Genomic DNA, 19,677 nt, shown 5'->3' on the forward strand with positions numbered 1-19,677 from the left:
TCACCTGCAGGCGGTTGGTCAGGATGATGTTGGGGTACATGGCCCCCACGTCCAGGTGGTAGATGAGAGGACACTCGATGCGGCTGGGCACGTCCTTCAGGGAGGCAAGCTTGCTCTTAATCTCATCACACACCTGCAGAGAAAGCAAAACTCAGTGGAGGCTGGTGACCAAGCCTGCCTCGTGTGCTATAGTTCACCAACTCCTTTTAGACATTCAGGAGAGGAAAAAGCTGAAAAATATCTAAATAGAGCAAAAACTAGCCAGAAGAAAAAAGTTAAGAAGGGTTGCCATCATTTCTATGAAATACATTAAATTTGGTGGAGTCTTACTAGAAAATTACTTGAACACCAAACTCTCCTTAGTATTAAAAAAAAAAAAAACCTTTAGGCCAGGTGCAGTGGTTCACGCTTGTAATCCCAGCACTTTGAGAGACTGAGGCCAGAGGATCACTTGAGCCCAGGAGTTCGAGACCAGCCTAAGCAACACAGTGGGGCCCCCGTCCCTAAAGAAAATAAAAAATTAGCTGTGTGTGGCGGTGGCACCTGTAGTCCCAGCTACTCAGAAGGCTGGGGTGGAAGAATCACTTGAGCCCCTGAGGTCAAGGTTGTAGTGAGCCCAGATTGCACCACTGCACTCCAGCCTGGGCAACAGAGCCAGATCCTGTCTCAAACAAAAAGAAAAAGAAAAATCCTTAAAACCCTCCGAAGTAGTAAAACTAGAAAACACACCTAAAATTTTAAGAAAAGAGTGATTACAAGGAATAATATATATCCCATAGAACAGGAAATACCACAACATCACCTATTGTTTCTACTTGAATTATAGGTAAACGAATCAGCTGGGGAAGAGCCTCCACTGCACCCTTCCCTGCCCAGTAATGGCGTGTACTGAAAAGCTGTCCAGTCCAAACAGGGGAGGATGGGCTGGGACAAGTGAATGGCCAAGTTTCCACGGTGGAACCACTACCTGGACACGCCCCATGTGGCTGTGAGCCCCTGCTGACATCCCCCCAGCCACCCTCCACCCCACAGGTGACCCCTCAGGGACACAAAGGCGACCCTGGGCTTACCTTTTTTTTTTTGAGACAGACTCTCGCTCTGTCGCCCAGGCTGGAGTGCAGTGGCGCGATCTCAGCTCACTGCAAGCTCCGCCTCCCGGGTTCACGCCATTCTCCTGCCTCAGCCTCCCATGTATCTGGGACTACAGGCGTCTGCCACCGCACCCAGCTAATTTTTTGTATTTTTAGTAGAGACAGGGTTTCACCATGTTAGCCAGGATGGTCTCGATCTCCTGACCTCGTGATCCCCCCGTCTGGGCCTCCCAAAGTGCTGGGATTACAGGCGTGAGCCACCGCGCGCAGCGGGCTTTCCTTTCAAGGGCACTTTTAGGGACTTAGGAATCGCTAACAAGACAGAATGTCATCTACAGAGCTCCCTTCTGCACTCACCAGGGAGCCTGGTGTCCTTATACCTACACCTCCAGCTTCACCCTACCTGCCCGTCTCACTGTTTCCTAAAGACTTAAGTATCTGCTCCTAGGTTGGGCGTGGTGGCTCATGCCTGTAATCCCAGCACTTTGGGAGGCCGACGCGGGAGGATCACCCGAGGTTGGGAGTTTGAGACCAGCCTGGCCAACGTGGAGAAACCCCATCTCTACTAAAAATATTTAAAAAAATTACCCGGGCCTGGTGTGGGCGCCTGTAATCCCAGCTACTCAAGAGGCTGAGGCAGGAGAATCGCTTGAACCCAGGAGGTGGAAGTTGAGGTAAGCCGAGATCGCACCATTGCACTCCAGCCTGGGCGACGAGAGCAAAACTCCATCTCAGATTCTAAGATGTCTCGCCACCACGCCCGGGTAATTCTTTTTTTTTTTGTAGTTTTAGTAGAGACGGGGTTTCTCCATGTTGGCCAGGCTGGATCTCGAACTCCTGACCTCAGGTGATCCGCCCACCTCGGCCTCCCAAAATGCTGGGAATACAGGCTGCCCAGGTGGGAGTGCAGTGGCACCATCTTGGCTCACTTGAAGCTCTGCCTCCCAGGTTCAGGCCATTCTCCTGCCTCAGCCTCCCGAGTAGCTGGGACTATAGGCGCCCGCCACCACGCCTGGCTAATTTTTTTTGTATGTTTTCAGTAGAGACGGGGTTTCACCGTGTTAGCCAGGATGATCTCCATCTCCTGACCTTGTGATCCACCTGCCTCAGCCTCCGAAAGTGCTGGGATTACAGGCATGAGCCACCGTGCTTGGCCACGGCCGACATTCTTTAACTCCTATTTGTTATTCACACAAGGTTCTCTTCCTGATCGGTTCATGAGAGTTCCCTGCAGTATAATAATAGCTGTGGCTGACAAAAGCCAAACAGTGCTTCACAGTTTGCAAAGAGTATACACATTCTTGTTTAAATTTTGGCTAGTGAATCTATTACAAGATGCTTCTTGGGGGCAGGCACAGTGGCTCACACCTGTAATTCCAGCACTTTGGGAGGCTGAGGTGGGCAGATCACTTACAGTCAGAAGTTTGAAACCACCCTGGCCAACATGGTGAAACCTCATCTCTACTAAAAATACAAAAATTGGCCAGGCATGGTGGCGGGCACCTATAATCCCAGCTACTCAGGAGGCTGAGGCAGGAGAATCGCTTGAACCCAGGAGGCAAAGGTTGCCGTGAGCTGAGATCGTGCCATTGCACTCCAGTGTGGACGACAAAGCAAGACTCCGGAAAAAAAAAAAAAAAAAAAAACTTCTTGGCATCAATGTGAAAACTGTTAAAAACTCTAAACCAGCAGCCTCACTGAACATGATGTAGTGCTGCACAGTGCCTGATATGAAGACCTCAGATAGGCCGGGTGCAGTGGCTCACACCTGTAAACCAGGCACTTTGGGAGGCCAAGGCGGCCAGATCACGAGGTCAGGAGTTCAAGATCAGACTGGACAACATGATGAAACCCCGTCTCTAATAAAAATACAAAAATTAGCCAGGCATGGTGGCAGGTGCCTGTAATCTCAGCTACTGGGGAGCCTGAGGCAGGAGAATCGCTGGAACCCGGGCAGCAGAGGTTCCAGTGAGCCAAGATCATGCCGTCGCACTCCAGCCCAGGCCAACATCAAAAATGAAAAAAAAAAAAAAAAAAAAGACCTGAGACGTGCCACGTCCTGAGGAACGAGGATCAGAAAAGAACTGGTGTCTCCCTCTCCAGTCACATAACACACTGTAAGTGTGCTTTCTAACCATTTTGTGAACAGATTTTACAGTCACTAATCTGGTCATTTGTAGGAATTTACTGTCATTTTTAAGTCTCACCAATAAAAAATAAAATTTAAAACCTCCAATGGCTCCCTAATGCCTATAAAATAAAGTCCTAATGCCTTAAAACGGGACACGGGACATATCTCACCAGGATCCACCTTCCATGTCACTGCATTTCAGGAGCGGCTCACACCCCACCTCTCATGAAGCTCTCTGACCTTAGCAGACAGCATCACACGTCACAACCATGACTGCCCTGTCCCACCAGAGACCCTGTGTCATCCGTCCACAGCATCACACATAGCAGGTGCACAATAAACGTGCTGCTAAAAGACGTGGTCTGTGAAGAAGGCACCAAACACGGACTAGCTCTTCCTGCCTCCCAGACGGTTACCTCTTCAAAGTTGGTGACTTGCTCCACAGGAACCTTCTCCTCTTCCTCAATGGCGTGGCGCAAGGTCTTCTCCACCCGCTGCAGCAGGAAGTCAAAGGCAGCAGGATTCTGGCACCAATGACAGTGAGACGACAGGGGTCAGAGGGGAAACACATCCACACTAGCCCGCCTCAGGTTTGATGCTATGGCTGCATGTGGCCGGATGTGCCCAAGAAAGCTCCGGAAGGACTCACATGTGCACTCTACAGTGCACTGCCCTAAAGAAATCCCAGCGGGGAGCTGGGCCACAGAAGCCACACCTGGTGAGGGGCCATGGGACAGGATTGGAAGAAGGGGCTTTATTTCAGCCCCTGCAGCTTCTGGGTCCTACCACAGCACAAGAGTGGGAAGAAACTGAATCCCAGGGAAGAAGCACACCATTCTAAACCGGCAAGGGATATCGCTGCGGAAGACCCCAGACTCGAGGGCCTCCACGTGGCCCCCGACGTAGGTCTCGGAGTCCAGCACATGTCCGTCATCTGTCAGCTTATTGAACTCCTGCTCCTGCTTGTTGGGGAAGATGATGTTGGCGTGGAAGGCCTGCACCATCAGCAAGGCCTCACACAGCGTGCCAGAGCCCTTCCGCAGCACCTGCAAGAGAAACCAAGGCTTCCAGCCAGAAGTGAACCAAAGGCCCTGACTTGCAGGCAAAGTCCAGGAACCTAAACTGAACTTCAGTGTGAAAGGAGAGAAAAACCTCATAGTAATGGCTGCAAATTCTCCTGTGGTTCCTTCCTCACATTGGAGCCAGAGAATTCCCAAAGGACATCCCTAACATCACACACCAGAATTCTACTGCCGCCTTTGGTGCCAGCACTCCTGGGACGTCCACCTCAATTCAGCTTCAGTGCATTTGGAATGGGGCAAGGGCTGAGGAGGCCAGGGTGCTGAGAGGACAGAAGATCCTCACCTCGTCGGGCTCCATGGGAATGATGGTGCACAGAGCGAAGATAAACGGGTGGACGTACTTCATGTACAGGTAGTAAGTGGCGACAGCATCTGACACGGAATATGTGGCCAGCGTCTGAGGAGAGAACGCCAGAGAGCAGGGCCATCAAAGTCAAGAGCCCAGGGACAAGTGTGAAGCACAGAAAGCAAAGCCTGGCCTGACCAGCCTGCCGCACACACAGTAAGGAGACAGGCACAGGACAAAACATGTGTGTCCTGGAGACACAGCCTGTTGGGTGGAGCAGGCTGGCATACATGCGTGCGCACGGCAGCAGAGGGAGGCAGGATGTGGCTCACGTGCCTGGGGCTGCTCCGTGGCCATCCAACACATGTCTTCTGGGTCCAGCTCCACGGGGTCATAGCCTAGCTTGGCCTTGGCGGCCGCCTTGAGATTGTGGCTGCCCACGGGAAGGTAACTGTCCCTCTTCACCCACCTGGAAGGAGAATGAAAACAGAAGCCAGGACGATTCTAACATGCAGCCCGGGAACCCCTGAGAATTGGCAAAACTGGGCACCACATAGACAGATGCAAGGTCCTAACAGGCACCCAGGAACCAAAGCCCCAAACGGTGTAGGCCCCTCATGAAAACCCTTCATTCGAATCTAGTTAATCTCACAGACCTATGCACAACACAAGGAAGCACCAGGACTGGTCCTTCTGGCCCTTGCCTTCCTCCCACCCTCGGCTGAGCCTGTGGCCTCTCTGGAGGGTGCCCTGCCTCCTTGGGCCTCTCCCCCAGACCTCAGGTATGCACCTCTGGGGCCTAGTTCTATCAACCACACTGAGCTTCTCTCCTCACACTGTCCCTTCGGCACGGAAACACTCAAGCCCACCCTCCTTTAATAGAAAACAAGATGGGATGCCAAGTAGAATAAAAATTAAATAAAAATTAAGAAAACAAGGCCCCCACACTCTACCCGGAAACTGTCACCACCTCCTCCCTACAGATGCCTTCCTGCGGCAGCTGTCCAGGGGCCATGTCCGGTCTCCGCCCCCCATGGCCTCCACCCTGTGGCCTTCTTCTCTCACTTTACCTCTTGCCTTCAGTTCAACCACTACCCCAGCTTTCACCAAGACCCACCCGCATCCCAGTGAGTCCCAATCCACAGTGCGAGCTCAAACCAAGCCTCATGGTGGTCTTCAGGGCCCCATATGGGTGGGCTTCCAGGCTAGCATATCGGTAGCGGGGTCACCTCCTACCTCAAGTCCCTTCTCTACCCATTCCCTGTCGCCATGGATGGCATAAAAACCCCAGGTGTCACCTCCTCCCTGAGAACCAGCATCCCTGGGCCTCCCCCTGCCCCTGCCCCACATGATAGACCCTGAATCCTCACGCCCCTCACTCCCTGCCTTGGATCAGGACTGTCACATGCTAAACCAGCCCCAGCCTCCTGGCCTCCCTCTCCAAGCCAACTGCTGAACGTCAGAGCTAAACAGAAACGCATTCAGGCTTCAAGCGCTCCAATGGCACTGTGCAGAGTACAGAGGTCACGGGGGCCCTCCTTTCCTTTCCTTCCCTCCTTTCCCTTCCTTCCCTCCCTCCCCTTCCTTCCCTTCCAGCCTCCTTCTCTTGGCATTTCCACATCCACCTGTCCTCCCAACCAGACATGTCAGAGCCCCTGAACGCCGTGACTCTTGGCAGCTTTGAGCTGCCTCCCGCCCCAGCTCATCTGGAATCTGCGCTTGTCCTGTGAGGCTCGTCCTGTGAGGCAGCTGGGCGGCCACATCCCAATCTGGCCTGGGCAGTGCAGCTCCATGAGGTCCTGGCTCTGGGACCTGTGTGTTGAGTGTGTCTTCCCGGTGGCTACCCCACCCTAGAGGCTGATGCTCAATGTGCCTGATCACTGACGAATTGTCAGCCAACAGTCAAAGACGGCACATCCCGGGCCCCGGCAGGGTTGCAGCTGCCATCCTCTTGGGTGACCTGAAACAGCCTCTCAGAGGCCACCCTCCTCCCATGAGATGTGGTGACAGTACAGTCTGCAGGAGGCCTTCAGATCTCGCTCACAGACAGCAGTGATGAGCCGTGCTGCTGTGCGGCCCCTACCTGAGGCAGTCCATGTGGATGCACTGGGGCGCCTTGTACTCCCCCTGGCTGTCCTTCTGGAAGCCTATCTCCTGCTGCATGCTCAGACCGTGGACTGCTGCCCGGGCCTCCACAAATGGCCTGGGTTCGAAAGAGGACAGACAAGCAAGTGGGAAGATCAGGCTCTAATTCCCCTTTCTCCATTCCTCCCTCAGATCCAGGGAGGAACCGAGACACGGGAGGTGCGGAGTGAACCCAGAAGCCACCTCCTCAGTCAACATGGGAAGCACCCCCACACCATGCAATGCCCTCCCTCTCAAACGCTGCCCAGTTACTCACAGAGAAGACATAGACTCACCAGTCAAAAAAGTCCCCGTTGTAAGTGACCATGATGGTGGGTTTGGTCTCCTGGACGTGTTCAAACCACCTTTGGATCAGATGAGCCTAAACCCAAGTCACAGCAGTCAGAGGTCTGCTCTTTCTCTTCAAGCTATTTCCAAATTCCTCCCCCAAAGTTCAGAAGCAGCAGCCTCATGCTGGCCCTTATTCCTGACCCCAGCCCCAGTTTCTGGCAGAAAAGAGGGTCATACCCTAAGAACGAAGCTGATGGAGCTGCAATTCTGATCCCACGGAATGCCTGAGGCCTTGGAAAGATCCGCATGCCCCTTCTTCCCACAATACCAGGCAGTTTCACAAGTCATACCTCCTTACCTCATCGGGTTCATTGAAGACACAAAACGGCCCTTCATATTCTGGCTTGGGGGTGAACTCAAAATCTTCAATATCTTCTGAAACAATCTCCCTGTTGGTGATGAGGTAGCCCTAGTGAAGTTCATTAGCAATTAGCACAAGTCAGAGGCTGCAAAGCCAAGACCTGGTGTCCCCACCCTGCCCACACACTCTGCCTAGAGATTCTCACTACAAAGAAGTCCACAGCAACGTGAAAGTGCCCTAAGCTTCCTGAGAAGAGATCCTCCGTGTCTGGATTCCCACTGGAAAGGAGAGGGTACAGTTGGAAGTCGGAACGGCCTGGCTGCTCCCATTCCTGGACTAACTTACTATTCACTCAACAAATCCTAACTGTGGGGCAGATGCTGCTGTAGTATGGGGACCAGACAAGGTCCCCATCCCAGGAGCTTTCTTCCCAGAAGCCGCCTGCTCACCTGGCCGTCGATCATGTAGGAAATCATCATAATCTGGTCTGTCTCAGCATCAGGAAACTTGAGGGGCAGTTTGGTCGTCTCAATGTCAAATGCCAAAACCACAGGGTCCTATGGGGACAAAATAAGCATAAAGCCAAGCTCTAAACTCCCCATCAGGCCTCCCTGAACACCGGCCCCCGGCCTGCTCTACCTCCCTCTGGTTGTTAAGAGTGAAAAGGCTCCAGAGCTGGGAGAGGGACCCTAAGACTGACCAACCTACGTCAAGAGCATCACGACTCTCTTTGGCGTGGAAACTTACACGCCTAAGAGAGCCGCTGATCACAGGACAAGCCTAAAATCACAGAACTTTAGTAGAAAAACTCTTTAGAAGACATCACCTCATTCTGATGGTTATGACAACCCTGAAAGGTAAATGTGGCACAGAGATGATATCTTCGTTTCGGAAAAGAGAAAACTGAATACAAAGACTTTCCCAACACCACAAAGTCATATTCGAACCAAGGCCTTCTAGTTACAAATCCATTTTTCACCACGTCTCTTCACTATCAACTACCCAATGGAAGTCCTAGCTTTCCCTCAAATGTCCAAATCCTGCTTAGCTCAAATACTGATGTCATGCAGTGATATACAACAAAAAAGGAAATGATACTGTCAGAAACTGATGAAAAACTCTAACTCCATATTTCCTTTAATAAAGTATTTGGGGGGAAAGCAGGAAACATATCTTTGAGTCAAATTTACTCTTTAGCACTAAAGAATATTCTCTCCAGAAAACCAGAAATTTTACGATGAAGGTAATACAAGCAACAAAACTTACAGGTCGTTCAACAAGGTCATCTCGGCGGGTGATTTCCACAGGAAAAGCGTTTCCACGGTATCTGACATTGTACCAATGAGCCTGCAAAACACATAGTGTGTTAACTGGAGTTCTACATCCAGGAAAGTCTACTCCTGTGTGGATTCACCCATAATGATCATCTCCTGGCTGTTAGGAAATTCATGTGAGCAGCAACCCAACCCTGCCCTACTCACCACATGGATCTTCAGGTCAATGGAGAGGCGGATGTGGTAGGGAACATCGTACTCGCGCATGTCCACAATGTTGTCCAACTGATCAGCTATCTTCTTAGAGGTTTCCTCTTCATCAGTAATGACACCACCCCTCTGCAGAACACTAGGAATTAACAAGAGAGCAACTAACTCAGCTGCCAGGGTCTGGAGGAGGTGGGACCAGAGTTCCAAATCAGTAGCAAGAGATGAGACCAGAGTTCAAACTGAGGAAACACAAAAGGTAAATTGAGGTGGTTTCAATGACCAGGGCAGTCCTTCCTTTAAGAACGGCTTGGATTGGGCCAGGCATGGCAGCTCACGCCTATAATCCCACCACTTTGGGAGGCCAAGGAGGGCGGATCACCCGAGGTCAGGAGTTTGAGACCAGCGTGGTCAACATGGTGAAACCCCGTCTCTACTAAAAATACAAAAATTAGCCAGGCATGGTGGTGCACGCCTGTAATCCCAGATACTTCGGGGGCTGAGGTGGGAGAATCACTTGAACCTGGGAGGCGAAGGTTGCAGTGAGCTGAGATTGCGCCATTGCACTCCAGCCTGGGCAACAGAGCGAGACTCCGTCTCAAAAAAATAAAGAATTGCTTGGATGATAACCCTACAGACAGGAAAAAAATTCAGGGTAAGATGTATGCATTTTATGTGATGTGAGTTACACCCCAACTAAAAAAAAAGAAAACCAAAAAAGAGGGCCAAGCATGGTGGCTTATGCCTCTAATCCCAGCACTCTGGGAGGCAGCAGGAACACTTAGGCCCAGGAGTTCAAGACAGGCCTGGGCAACATAGGGAGACTCATCTCTACAAAATAATAATAATAATAATAATAATAATTATTAGCCAGTCATGGGGTACACACCTGTGATCCCAGTTACTCAGGAGGCTGAGGTGAAAGGATTGCTTGAGCCCAGGAGTTCGAGGCCATGGTGAGCTATGACTGCACCACCACACTCCAGCCTGGGCAACAGAGCAAGACCCTGTCTGAAAATAAATAAGTAAACAGAAGAAAAAAGAAAGAAAACATTAAGTGCTTCCAGTCAGGAGAGCACCCAGGCATGATCCCACCATGGTCCTGATACTCAGGAGGCTGCCTCATGCAGGCTGAAGAGCAGGCCTGGGCTTCACACAGCCTATGCATGGGTCTCTACCGTGTCTAAAGATGTGGCCCACCCTTGCGGTCACTATTGGCCCATAAGCTCAAATAATGAATGGGCTACTCAGGGGGAAAAAGACAAGTCTCAGATACGGCTCAAACCTCTGAGGACTCAGTCTCTGATTACACCTTCCGATATTTCAAAAAGTAACTTATGGCATTGCCAGGGAAGGCGAACTCAGGGTAGGGACTGTAGAAATGTTCAGCATCCCAAACTGATCTTCTTTTGTCAGAGGATAAAGTAGGTTCTTCCGAAGTCATCCAAACTTCGTTACTCAAGATTTTCTCTTCCTAATCTGTTACTTTGCATCCTATTATTGTTAAGGCTCAAACACTTGATGAACAGTGTTTGGTGTTCTAGACTTCGGTTTCTGTGGACGATACCCAAGGTTCTCTGGAGAAGATGTGCTGTGTAAATCTCAGCACTTAATGAAATTCACAGACAGATTGTGTTAGGGCAGCAGGATGAGGGACCTTTTCCCTCTAAGGTGACTTTACTATTACAACCACTCAACTTTAGAGCCACAAACCCACCCCTCCACAGGAAAAGAGCTAACACATAAAATGTAACCTGGGAAGCCACTGTTTTATTTAACACGGAACATAAAAATATCTCTACCTAATTGCTCAAGTTTCCGTATCAAATAGAGCCAGCCATTAAGGTAACTTTATTGCTACGTGTTCCTGTCTCCTGTCCATCTTGTCGTTCTGAACAAGCTGATGCTTTGCTCACAAGAGCAGAGTTTACCTGGAAAGCAGAGCTGTGTACGCGTCGCTGGCATGATCCTGCTCCCTGTTCTTCTTCACGGCAGGGGAGATCTCCTTCCTCACTTTGACAAGATCCTCCACGGTGTGGAAGGACAGCTTGATATAATTTCGCTTCAAACCCACCAAGTGATTTGGCTGAACGCAAAGAGATCACGTTCATTGGTTAAAGAGAAACAGGACTTTATGGGTGAGAGGGTAAACACTCAAAGGTAAACACATAAGTCAAAGAGCTGGTGACTTCAAGGCATCTTGTCCAACTCTGCATGTGGCACCAACTAACACCACTAGAGCTCTTTGAAAGGAATTTTATAGAGGGTCACCACACTGCCCCATCACCCAATAGATGACCTGAATTCCTACCTCCTCCAATCTCACCTGCTGTGGACAATGTAGATCCTGGCCTCATTTACCCCTGGAAAGTCTGGGTGATACTTACCAAGTCCAGATCCTCTTTGGGGACAGTCTCCACTTTTGCAATTTTGCCCTGAAACTTCTTGGAGAGAAAAGATGAAACTTCTCGCTCACAACCCTAATCAGGATCAGAAAGAAAAGGCTTTCCGTTGGTAAAATACATTTCCTTCCTTGCCTGTTTCCCAGTTGCAAAGCCCACCACAGAATGACACACCGGTCGTCTGACCTGAATCTATAAAATACACTTACCTTTCTGGTTGCAATGTAGAAATATGGTTTATAAGGCAAGGCCACCTGTAAGAGTCACCAACCCATCCAGGGGCGACGAGAAAGAAAAAAGGGAGAGAAAAGTGAAAACAGACTGCTTGCTCCTACATCCCATGAACAGCCTAGGGCCAGGGCAGCCTTGACCTTGGTAGCTCTTAAAGCATAACAGGAAGTCAGAATGTGCACTTATCACAGGGGCAAGAACCTGAAAGACAATACTGCTCACCATTCAGTCTTCCTGAACTGGCTTCTCTCAGGACATCTTACATGATGACTGACGGGGCCTTCAGGGCCCGAGTTCTGGTGGGCTATGGGCTGCTCTCCCACGCCCTCCCTGACAGTCACAGAGCTAGATGAACACCCCTCATTTTGGATCCAGCTGCTCACTGCAAGTGGGTTTTAGCTTCTCAGGGTCAGGGGCTTACCTTAAATCTGCTTCCGTCATCTTGAATAAAATAGTAATCCACTGCACTGACTAAGCGCTTATCTTCATCTAAAATCTCAGTCTACAAGAGAATCAGTCAACATAGGCACAAGATCATCCTCTACACGGTTAAAGAAACTTTCCTCCTACCTTTTGGGAAACAGTCCCTCTCATCTAGGTCTTTACTCCACCCCTACGTTTACACTACCAGTCTTATTTACAAGAACCACATCGTAACAGACTCCAAACAGGGATTTCTCTCCATTTCTCCCTCATAATCCTTGAAAGCTTTATTCTGATGGCTAAAAGGGATGCCCATCACCTCTGGCTTCTCACAGTGGCTTCCGTGTGGCCCTTAATGATGTTAAAGAGGAAAGGAGAGCTGGGAACCTTTACATCTCCTACCTGATCCACTCAAAGTTCCCCCAATGTGTCCCTCACTCTTTAGACAAAGACTATGCTATGACAAGAAGGGGTGCAGCCATACTCCTGGGTGGGAGAAGGACCGAGTGCTTACAGGATGCATGTTAATGAGCCAGCCTGTCTTCTCACCAGGCTCCTTCAGCCGCTCAAAACCAAACCGCAAATCCATCTTATCCGTCCACTGACTCCGTTCCAGGCGCTTGAGTGCCGAGACTGAGGAAGTGGCGCCATCATCTCTGAGTGAAAGAAGGGAACCCAGTGCTTACAGTTTGTAATGCCACCTATTTCTGCAACCCTCATCCCACCTAGTGTGTTTCAGATATGACAGGGTAGATATACTCCTGAAAAACTCTGAGCTTGGCAAAAAGGCTCATTAAAATAAAAGGATTTGTTGGAAAAACACGATTAGGGCAGGCCCTTCAAAACCTGTTCAACTTTATAACCAGAATACTAACAAAAACAGTAATCATGGCTAGACACTGCTGCCTCTTGGAGCACTAAAAATGCATAAAACTGGCCAGGCCCCGTGGCTCATGCCTATAATCGCAGCACTTTGGGAGGCCAAGGCGGGTGGATCACTTGAGGTCAGGAGTTTGACACCAGCCTGGCCAACATGGCAAAAACCCACCTCTACTAAAAATACAAAAATTAGCCAGGTGTGGCAGCGTGCACCTGTAATCACAGTTATTTGGGAGGCTGAGGTAGAAATGTTTGAACCCAGGAGGTGGAGGTTGCAGTGAGCTAAGATTGCACCACTGCACTCTAGCCTAGGCAACAGAGTGAGACTGTGTCTCAGTTAAAAAAAAAAACAAAAAAAAAACATAAAACCCAGCACTGTACTCCTGGTCCTTTTATCCCAGAGAAATGAAACCTCATGTTCATAGCATGTTTATTCATAACAGTCAAAAACTGCAAACAACCCAGATGATCCTCAGCAGGCGAAGAGTGAACCTGGAAAACACATACCATGGAATACTACTCAGCAATGAAGAGGAATAAACACTTCCCTTTTTTTTTTGAGAAGGAGTCTCACTCTGTAACCGAGGCTGGAGTGCAGTGCCACGATCTCAGCTCACTGCAACCTCCGCCTCCCAGGTTCAAGGGATTCTCCTGCCTCGGCCTCCCGAGTAGCTGGGATTACAGGCAGGTGCCACCATGCCTGGGTAATTGTTGTATTTTTAGTAGAGATGGGTTTCACCATGTTGGCCAGGCTAGTTTTGAACTCCTGACCTCAAGTGATCTGCCCACCTCAGCCTCCCAAAGTGCTGGTATTACAGGCGTGAGCCGCCACACCTGGCCAAATAAACTTATTGATACGTACAACTTGTATGGCCCTCAAGGGAATCATGCTAAGTGAAAAAAGCCAACCTCCCAAAATTATACACTTTTTTTTTTTTTTCCCTTGAGACAGAGTCTCACTCTATTGCCTAGGCTGGAGTGCAGTGGTGCAATCTCAGCACACTGCAACCTCTGCCTCCTGGGTACAACTGATTCTCGTGCCTCAGTCTCCCAAGTAGCTGGAACTACAGGCGCACCATCACACCCAGTTAATTTTTGTATTTTTAGTAGAGCTGGGTTTCACCATGTTAGCCAGGCTGGTCTTAAACTCCTGAGTTCAAGTGATCCGCCCACCTCGGCCTCTGAAATTGCTGGGATTACAGGCGTGAGCCACCGCGCCTGGCCCCAAATTATACACTTAATGATTCCATTTATAAACTACTTTTGGAATAGTATTTTTGAAATAAAATTACAGAGATAGAGAACAGATTACTGGTTGCCAGGGATGAGGGGAAGGGAAGAATGGAGGTGGTTATGGCTATAAAGGGGTAGTATGAGAGATCCTTTCAACAGACTGTTCTGTATACTGATTTTGGTGGTAGTTGCACAAATATACACATAATAAAACTGCATAGAACTAAATACATATACAAGCAAAAGAGTGCATGTAACACTGAAATGATTTGAATAAAAATGAGGGATTGTCAGGCCAGGCGCAGTGGCTCACGCCTGTAATCCCAGCACTTTGGGAGGCCAAGGCGGGTGGATCACCTGATGTCAGGAGCTCGAGACCAGCCTGGCCAGCATGGCGAAACCCCGTCTCTACTAAAAATACAAAAAATTAAAACCCAGCACTTTGGGAGGCCGAGGCAGGCGGATCACGAGGTCAGGAGATCAAGACCATCCTGGCTAATATGGTGAAACCCTGTCTCTACTAAAAATACAAAAAATTAGCTGGGTGTGGTGGTGGGCACCTGTAGTCCCAGCTACTCAAGTGGCTGAGGCAAGAGAATGGTGTGAATCTGGGAGGCAGAGTGGAGCCACTGCACTCCAGCCTGGGCAACAGAGCAAGACTCCAGCTAAAAAAAAAAAAAAAAAAAAATTAGCTGGGCATGGTGGGGTGGGCCTATAATCCCAGATACTCAGAAGGCTGATGCAGGAGAATCACTTGAACCCTGGAGGTGGAGGTTGCATTGAGTCAAGACTGCACCACTGCACTCCAGCCTGGGTGACAAGAGTGAAACTCTGTCTCAAAAAAATAAATAAAATAAAATAAGATAAAATAAGATAAAATAAAATAGATGGGTTGTCTCAATGTCAATTTCCTAGTTGTGACAATTGTACTCTAGTTACACAAGATGTTAAGGTGAAGAGATATGGGAATCTCTATCATTTCTGACAACTGCATGAGAATCAATCTACAATTACCTCAAAAAAAGGTTGAGGACTGGGCACAGTGGCTCACGACTGTAATCCCAGCACTTTGGGAGGCCAAGGAGGGTGGGTCACTTGAGGCCAGGAGTTCGAGACCAGCCTGGCCAACACAGTGAAACCCCGTCTCTACTAAAAATGCAAAAATGAGCTGGGCATGGTGGCACGCACCTGTAGCCCCAGCTACTTGGGAGGCTGAGATAGGAGGATGGCTAGAATCTGGGAGGCAGATGTTGTAGTAAGCCAAGATCGTGCCACTGTACTCCAGCCTGGGCGAGACACTGTCTAAAAAAAAAAAAAAAAAAAAAAAAGCTTGTTTTATTTTCTTAAATGCTCCAAAACTAGAGAGTGCAGATGCTAGCTTATGATCACTAAGATGATGAAGATCCAAGTGGACCTCTGAGCACAGGAGAAAAGAATAACCTGCCACAAGCTGTGAACTGTGCAAGGCCAAGGATGTGCCTCTCTGTAGAGGGAGCCCAAGTATAGGAACTCATGAAATTTTGAAAAACAGAGCCAACAGGACACATATCTGTGCAACACTCCAGCTAAGAGCTTTTTCCTTTCCTATGAAAGAATGTAATTCTAATTCTACTCCTCTGTTCTGATTCCCCTTGCCTAGGAAAACTACCACATTTTACTAACATAATTTTCCTATTTACCAGTTGCATGTGAACTAATCAGGGTTACAGAAACACCTGCTGCAACAAAATATATCTTAAAAATTTAACATATCCTTCCGGAGTGCATGGTCCAGATAACAGCACAACCAAATGTGGATAAAAATGGATCACATTGTTCTGTATGAGAGCAACAATCTTCACTGACTGGGAAACTCAACTTTTCATGTGCCTTTTTGTCTTAATGTAAATCAATGAGTGGGGGTGGTAAATACATATTCCCTGTTGCAGAAGCAACAGATTCCCACGACTGCTTTCTGGCCTCGGCCATGCAGGCATGTACAGATACGCTAGGTCTCATGTTTTGCTAGACTGCTCTCCTAGGCAGTGTTACCCTTAAGGCTGTCCCTGTGGTCTTCCAAACAGGGCAAAACGTGTTATTCCAATAATCCAGGTATCAAAGGTGTTCTTTCCCCAACGAATCACAGACACTCAGTCCTTTCCTTCTACCACCTCTCACTTCCCAGGACCTGATTCCAGTTCATTGCTATTACATGTTTCCTAGAATACCAGTTCTTGATTAAACTACATGACCATTCCGTTTCTGACATCATTAGATTTCTCCATAAGGTGAGAGTGTTTCTAAAATATCAGTGTCATTGTGTAAAACACCACGGACCCTATAGATCCACTTCTAAAAATTTATGCCAAGAAAACTGATGTGCAGAAAGTAATTATTTTACATATAGAAGTTCATTACAGGTGTTTTTATAAGAGAGGAAGAAAGAAAACCATCCAAAATAAGACCAGTTAAAAAAAATTTTTTAGGATTTAAACCAAGCCTGTGCAGAACTCATGTCTTTATTTACATTATAACCCCAGTTGTTAATTTATAAACAGAAATGGACAGAGAACTGCTTCTTAAGAAAAACCCTTCCTGTCAACTTTCTTTTAGAACAAGATAAAAAAAAGGAAGACCTTTCCTTTGTCTGAAGGTATTCCTTGGATCACCTCCATCTGAAGAGCAGAATGACCATATTCCAAGACTGGGATCCTTACTTCTCATGAAAGATTATAACCACTTGTTGTAGGCAGGCAGGATGACACCCCCCACAAAAGACCCACATCCTAATCCCCCAAACCTATGAATGTTATTTTACAAGACAAAAGGGACTTTGCAGATGTGACTACATTAAGGGCCTTGAGATTCTGGTTAGCTGGGTGGGCAAGAATCCTTGTAGAGTGAGGCAGGAGAGCCAGAGTCAGGAAGGAGAAAGGGATGGGAGAGAGACGGTAGTGGGGAGAGCAGATGCAACCTTTGGTTCTGAAGATGGAGAAGCAGCAAGGAAACAGATTCTCCCCCTGGAACCATCACAAGAAATATAACCAACCAGACACTTTCATATTACGACTTCTGACTTCTAAAACTGTAAAAGAATAAATTTATATAAGTTACTAAGTTATCGTGTGTTACTGCAGCAGCAGGAAACTGATATGCCACCGTACTGTAGAATAACGGTTTAATCTTTTAAATATTAAAACCAGAAAAACTATATTCCAAACCTTGCTGGAGAACAGCCTCAGTTCTGAGGCCCAAATCTTTACCAAAATCAAGAGTGAATGAAGTGCTATTTATGAGGCATCACCACTTAACGGGGACACACGGCCCTCTGTGCCACTGTCCTCCAAATAGCCTTGCCTCGAGTAAGCTGGATTAAGTGGACTAGAAAACTGCTCACTGGGACCATATTTTCTCCCAAAACTGTTTTCTCTGAGCTGTGCATCTCACTTTTAATCCAGTGACAGTAAGAAATCTGAAAAATGGGGATAACAGTCACACAGGGAGCTACCATTGACTGGTTACTATACCACATTGTCCTAGTACTCCACATATGCTCTCATTCAGTTTTCATGACAGCCCCTAAGAGGGAGGCCACCGGTGTCCCCATTTCACAGAAGAAGAAATGCAGGCACATAGCACCCACTGCCTCCTGGGGCACACTCACATCCCAGGACTGTTTTAAGGATGAGATGAGGTAACCCACATACGGCATATAAGGTAAAAGCCATCACTTGTACTTATCCCAGCCGCAGCCTTCCCCCTGCCTGGAGGCTGTCACTGAGCTTGGGGCAGGGCAGTGGAGTGGAGAAGGGGAGGGCAGTCCTGGTCCTGAACCAGGGCAGTCAGTGAACGTCTCTAAGCAACAAGTTCCAGCACACAAGGTAGATACTAAGGGTACCTACCCTCTCCAGGGCTTGCCTGAGGACCAAATGGGACTATGGATAGACAGCGATTAGCACAACAGCAGTTAGGGATCCTTACTACTCGGTTTCTCCTCTGGGAAGAATTTTGTTCAGCTAAGTGTCTGTAAAAAGCTTCGCGTTCTCACGTTTTCTTTTTCTTTCTTTCTTTCTTTTTTTTTTTTTTTTTGAGACAGAGTTTCGTTCTTTGTTGCCCAGGTTGGAGAAAAAAGGCGCAATCTTGGCTCACGGCAACCTCTGCCTACTAGGTTCAACTGATTCTCCTGTCTCAGCCTCCTGAGTAGCTGTGATTACAGGCATGCGCCACCACACCCGGCTAATTTTGTATTTTTTTAGTGGAGCCGGGGTTTCTCTATGTTGGCCAGGCTGGTGTCCAACTCCTGACCTCAGGTGATCCGCCTGCTTTGGCCTCCCAAAGTGCTGGGATTACAGGCGTGAGCCACCCCGCCGGGCCTCACACATTTTCTGCTTATGGCAGAAGGTCAGGTCTCTGGTCATGTTTACCGTTTGCTGTGGCCACCAAGTAGCCGCGTCTTACCCTTGTTCTATTTTTTTTTGAGACAGTGTCTGGCTCCGTCGCCCAGGCTGGAGTGCGGTGGCCCGATTCTGGCTCACAGCAGCCTCGACCTGCCGGGCTCAGGTGCACCTCCGGGCTCAGGTGAACCTCCGGCCTCGGCCTCCGGAGTATTAATAGCTGGGACCTCAGGCGCGCACCACCAGCCCGGCTAATTTTTCTTGTTTTATAAGAGAAGGGCCGGGCGCAGAGGCTCACTCCTGTTATCCCAGCACTTTGGGAGGCCGAGGCGGGCGGATGACCTGAGGTCAGGAGTTCGAGACCAGCCTGGCCAACATGGTGCAACCCCGTCTCTACCAAAAATACAAAACCTAGCCGGGCGCGGTGGCGGGCGCCTGCAGCCCCAGCTTCTTGGGAGGCTGAGTGAGGCAGCGGGATCGCCTGAACCCGGGAAGCGGAGGTTGCAGTGAGCCGAGATCGCACACTGCACTCCAGCCTGGGCGACAGAGCGGGACTCCCTGTCCAAAAACATAAAATAAATAGAGGAGAAGGGGTCTCGCTCTGTGGCCCAGGCTGCTCTGGAACAGGATCCTGGGCTCCAGCGATCCGCCCGCCTCGGTCTCTCCCAGCGCTGGGGCCCCAGGCACGGTCCCCGGCCCGGCCCTTCCCCGCACCCTCCCCAGCCACGCGTCCACCCCGCAGGGCCAGGCCCGGGTCCCGCCGCTCTCATCGCCCCCGCCGCGCGGCAGGCCCCAAACGCAGCTGCGCGCAAGGCGAGGCCCGAAAAACCTCAGGAAGAGCCGAGCAGGGGAAGGCCGCGCGGCCCGCCTCGTTTCCCCGCGGGAAGCCGCGCCCGTAGCGCCTCCGCCCGCCCCGGGCCCCTCGGTCGGCTGTCGGGGCGCGCAGCCCTACCCGTCAGGCGCGGCGAGTGCGGGAGGCTGCGGGACCCGGGTCTCCCTCCCGCCTCGGCGGCGCCACCCAAGCCCGGCCCCATGGCATCCTCCGAAGGGCCGGCCCGAGGGCCTCAGGAGTGCGCCCCTCACCTGCTGGCTTCGCCGTCCGCGCCCGGGTCCGCGCGCCTCCGCCCGCCGCTCCTCAGAGCCATGGAGCCGCTGGCTACACCCTCTGTTTCGCGGGAGAAATTTGGCGCGCTCCTACCCAGTATCGCGAGAGCCGGAAGTGCCGCCGTCCATCAAGAGGCGCGGCCCGCCCCTCGCCCGACCCCCGAGACGCTCCAATAGGCGCCGGC

General features: G+C 49.8%; 1 protein-coding gene across 4 annotated transcripts in view; it reads right to left on the bottom strand.

The window, feature by feature from the left end:
- The window catches only part of POLE (DNA polymerase epsilon, catalytic subunit), a 65,268-nt gene extending 45,673 nt beyond the window's left edge, over positions 1 to 19,595 (bottom strand). For 3 of the 4 annotated variants that reach the window (XR_005239149.2, XM_037994821.2, XM_037994817.2), the window contains exons 1-17: positions 19,472 to 19,595; positions 12,418 to 12,559; positions 11,902 to 11,982; positions 11,459 to 11,503; positions 11,235 to 11,327; positions 10,779 to 10,933; positions 8,848 to 8,989; positions 8,633 to 8,713; positions 7,816 to 7,923; positions 7,364 to 7,474; positions 7,011 to 7,096; positions 6,674 to 6,793; positions 4,927 to 5,059; positions 4,588 to 4,701; positions 4,056 to 4,268; positions 3,639 to 3,746; positions 5 to 133 (exon numbers count right to left, since the gene is read on the bottom strand). Coding sequence is in view for 3 of the 4 variants with exons in the window: in XM_037994821.2 (XP_037850749.2) it covers positions 5 to 133; positions 3,639 to 3,746; positions 4,056 to 4,268; positions 4,588 to 4,701; positions 4,927 to 5,059; positions 6,674 to 6,793; positions 7,011 to 7,096; positions 7,364 to 7,474; positions 7,816 to 7,923; positions 8,633 to 8,713; positions 8,848 to 8,989; positions 10,779 to 10,933; positions 11,235 to 11,327; positions 11,459 to 11,503; positions 11,902 to 11,982; positions 12,418 to 12,559; positions 19,472 to 19,533 (1,923 nt within the window). In the remaining variant the exon portion in view is untranslated. The remainder of the gene's footprint in view (positions 1 to 4; positions 134 to 3,638; positions 3,747 to 4,055; positions 4,269 to 4,587; positions 4,702 to 4,926; positions 5,060 to 6,673; positions 6,794 to 7,010; positions 7,097 to 7,363; positions 7,475 to 7,815; positions 7,924 to 8,632; positions 8,714 to 8,847; positions 8,990 to 10,778; positions 10,934 to 11,234; positions 11,328 to 11,458; positions 11,504 to 11,901; positions 11,983 to 12,417; positions 12,560 to 19,471) is intronic. The other variant, XM_073021274.1, reaches the window with a different exon arrangement.
- Between the last annotated feature and the right edge of the window lie 82 nt (positions 19,596 to 19,677).

Source organism: Chlorocebus sabaeus, chromosome 11 (genome assembly GCF_047675955.1).
Source record: "Chlorocebus sabaeus isolate Y175 chromosome 11, mChlSab1.0.hap1, whole genome shotgun sequence".
NCBI classification, from domain to species: domain Eukaryota; kingdom Metazoa; phylum Chordata; class Mammalia; order Primates; family Cercopithecidae; genus Chlorocebus; species Chlorocebus sabaeus.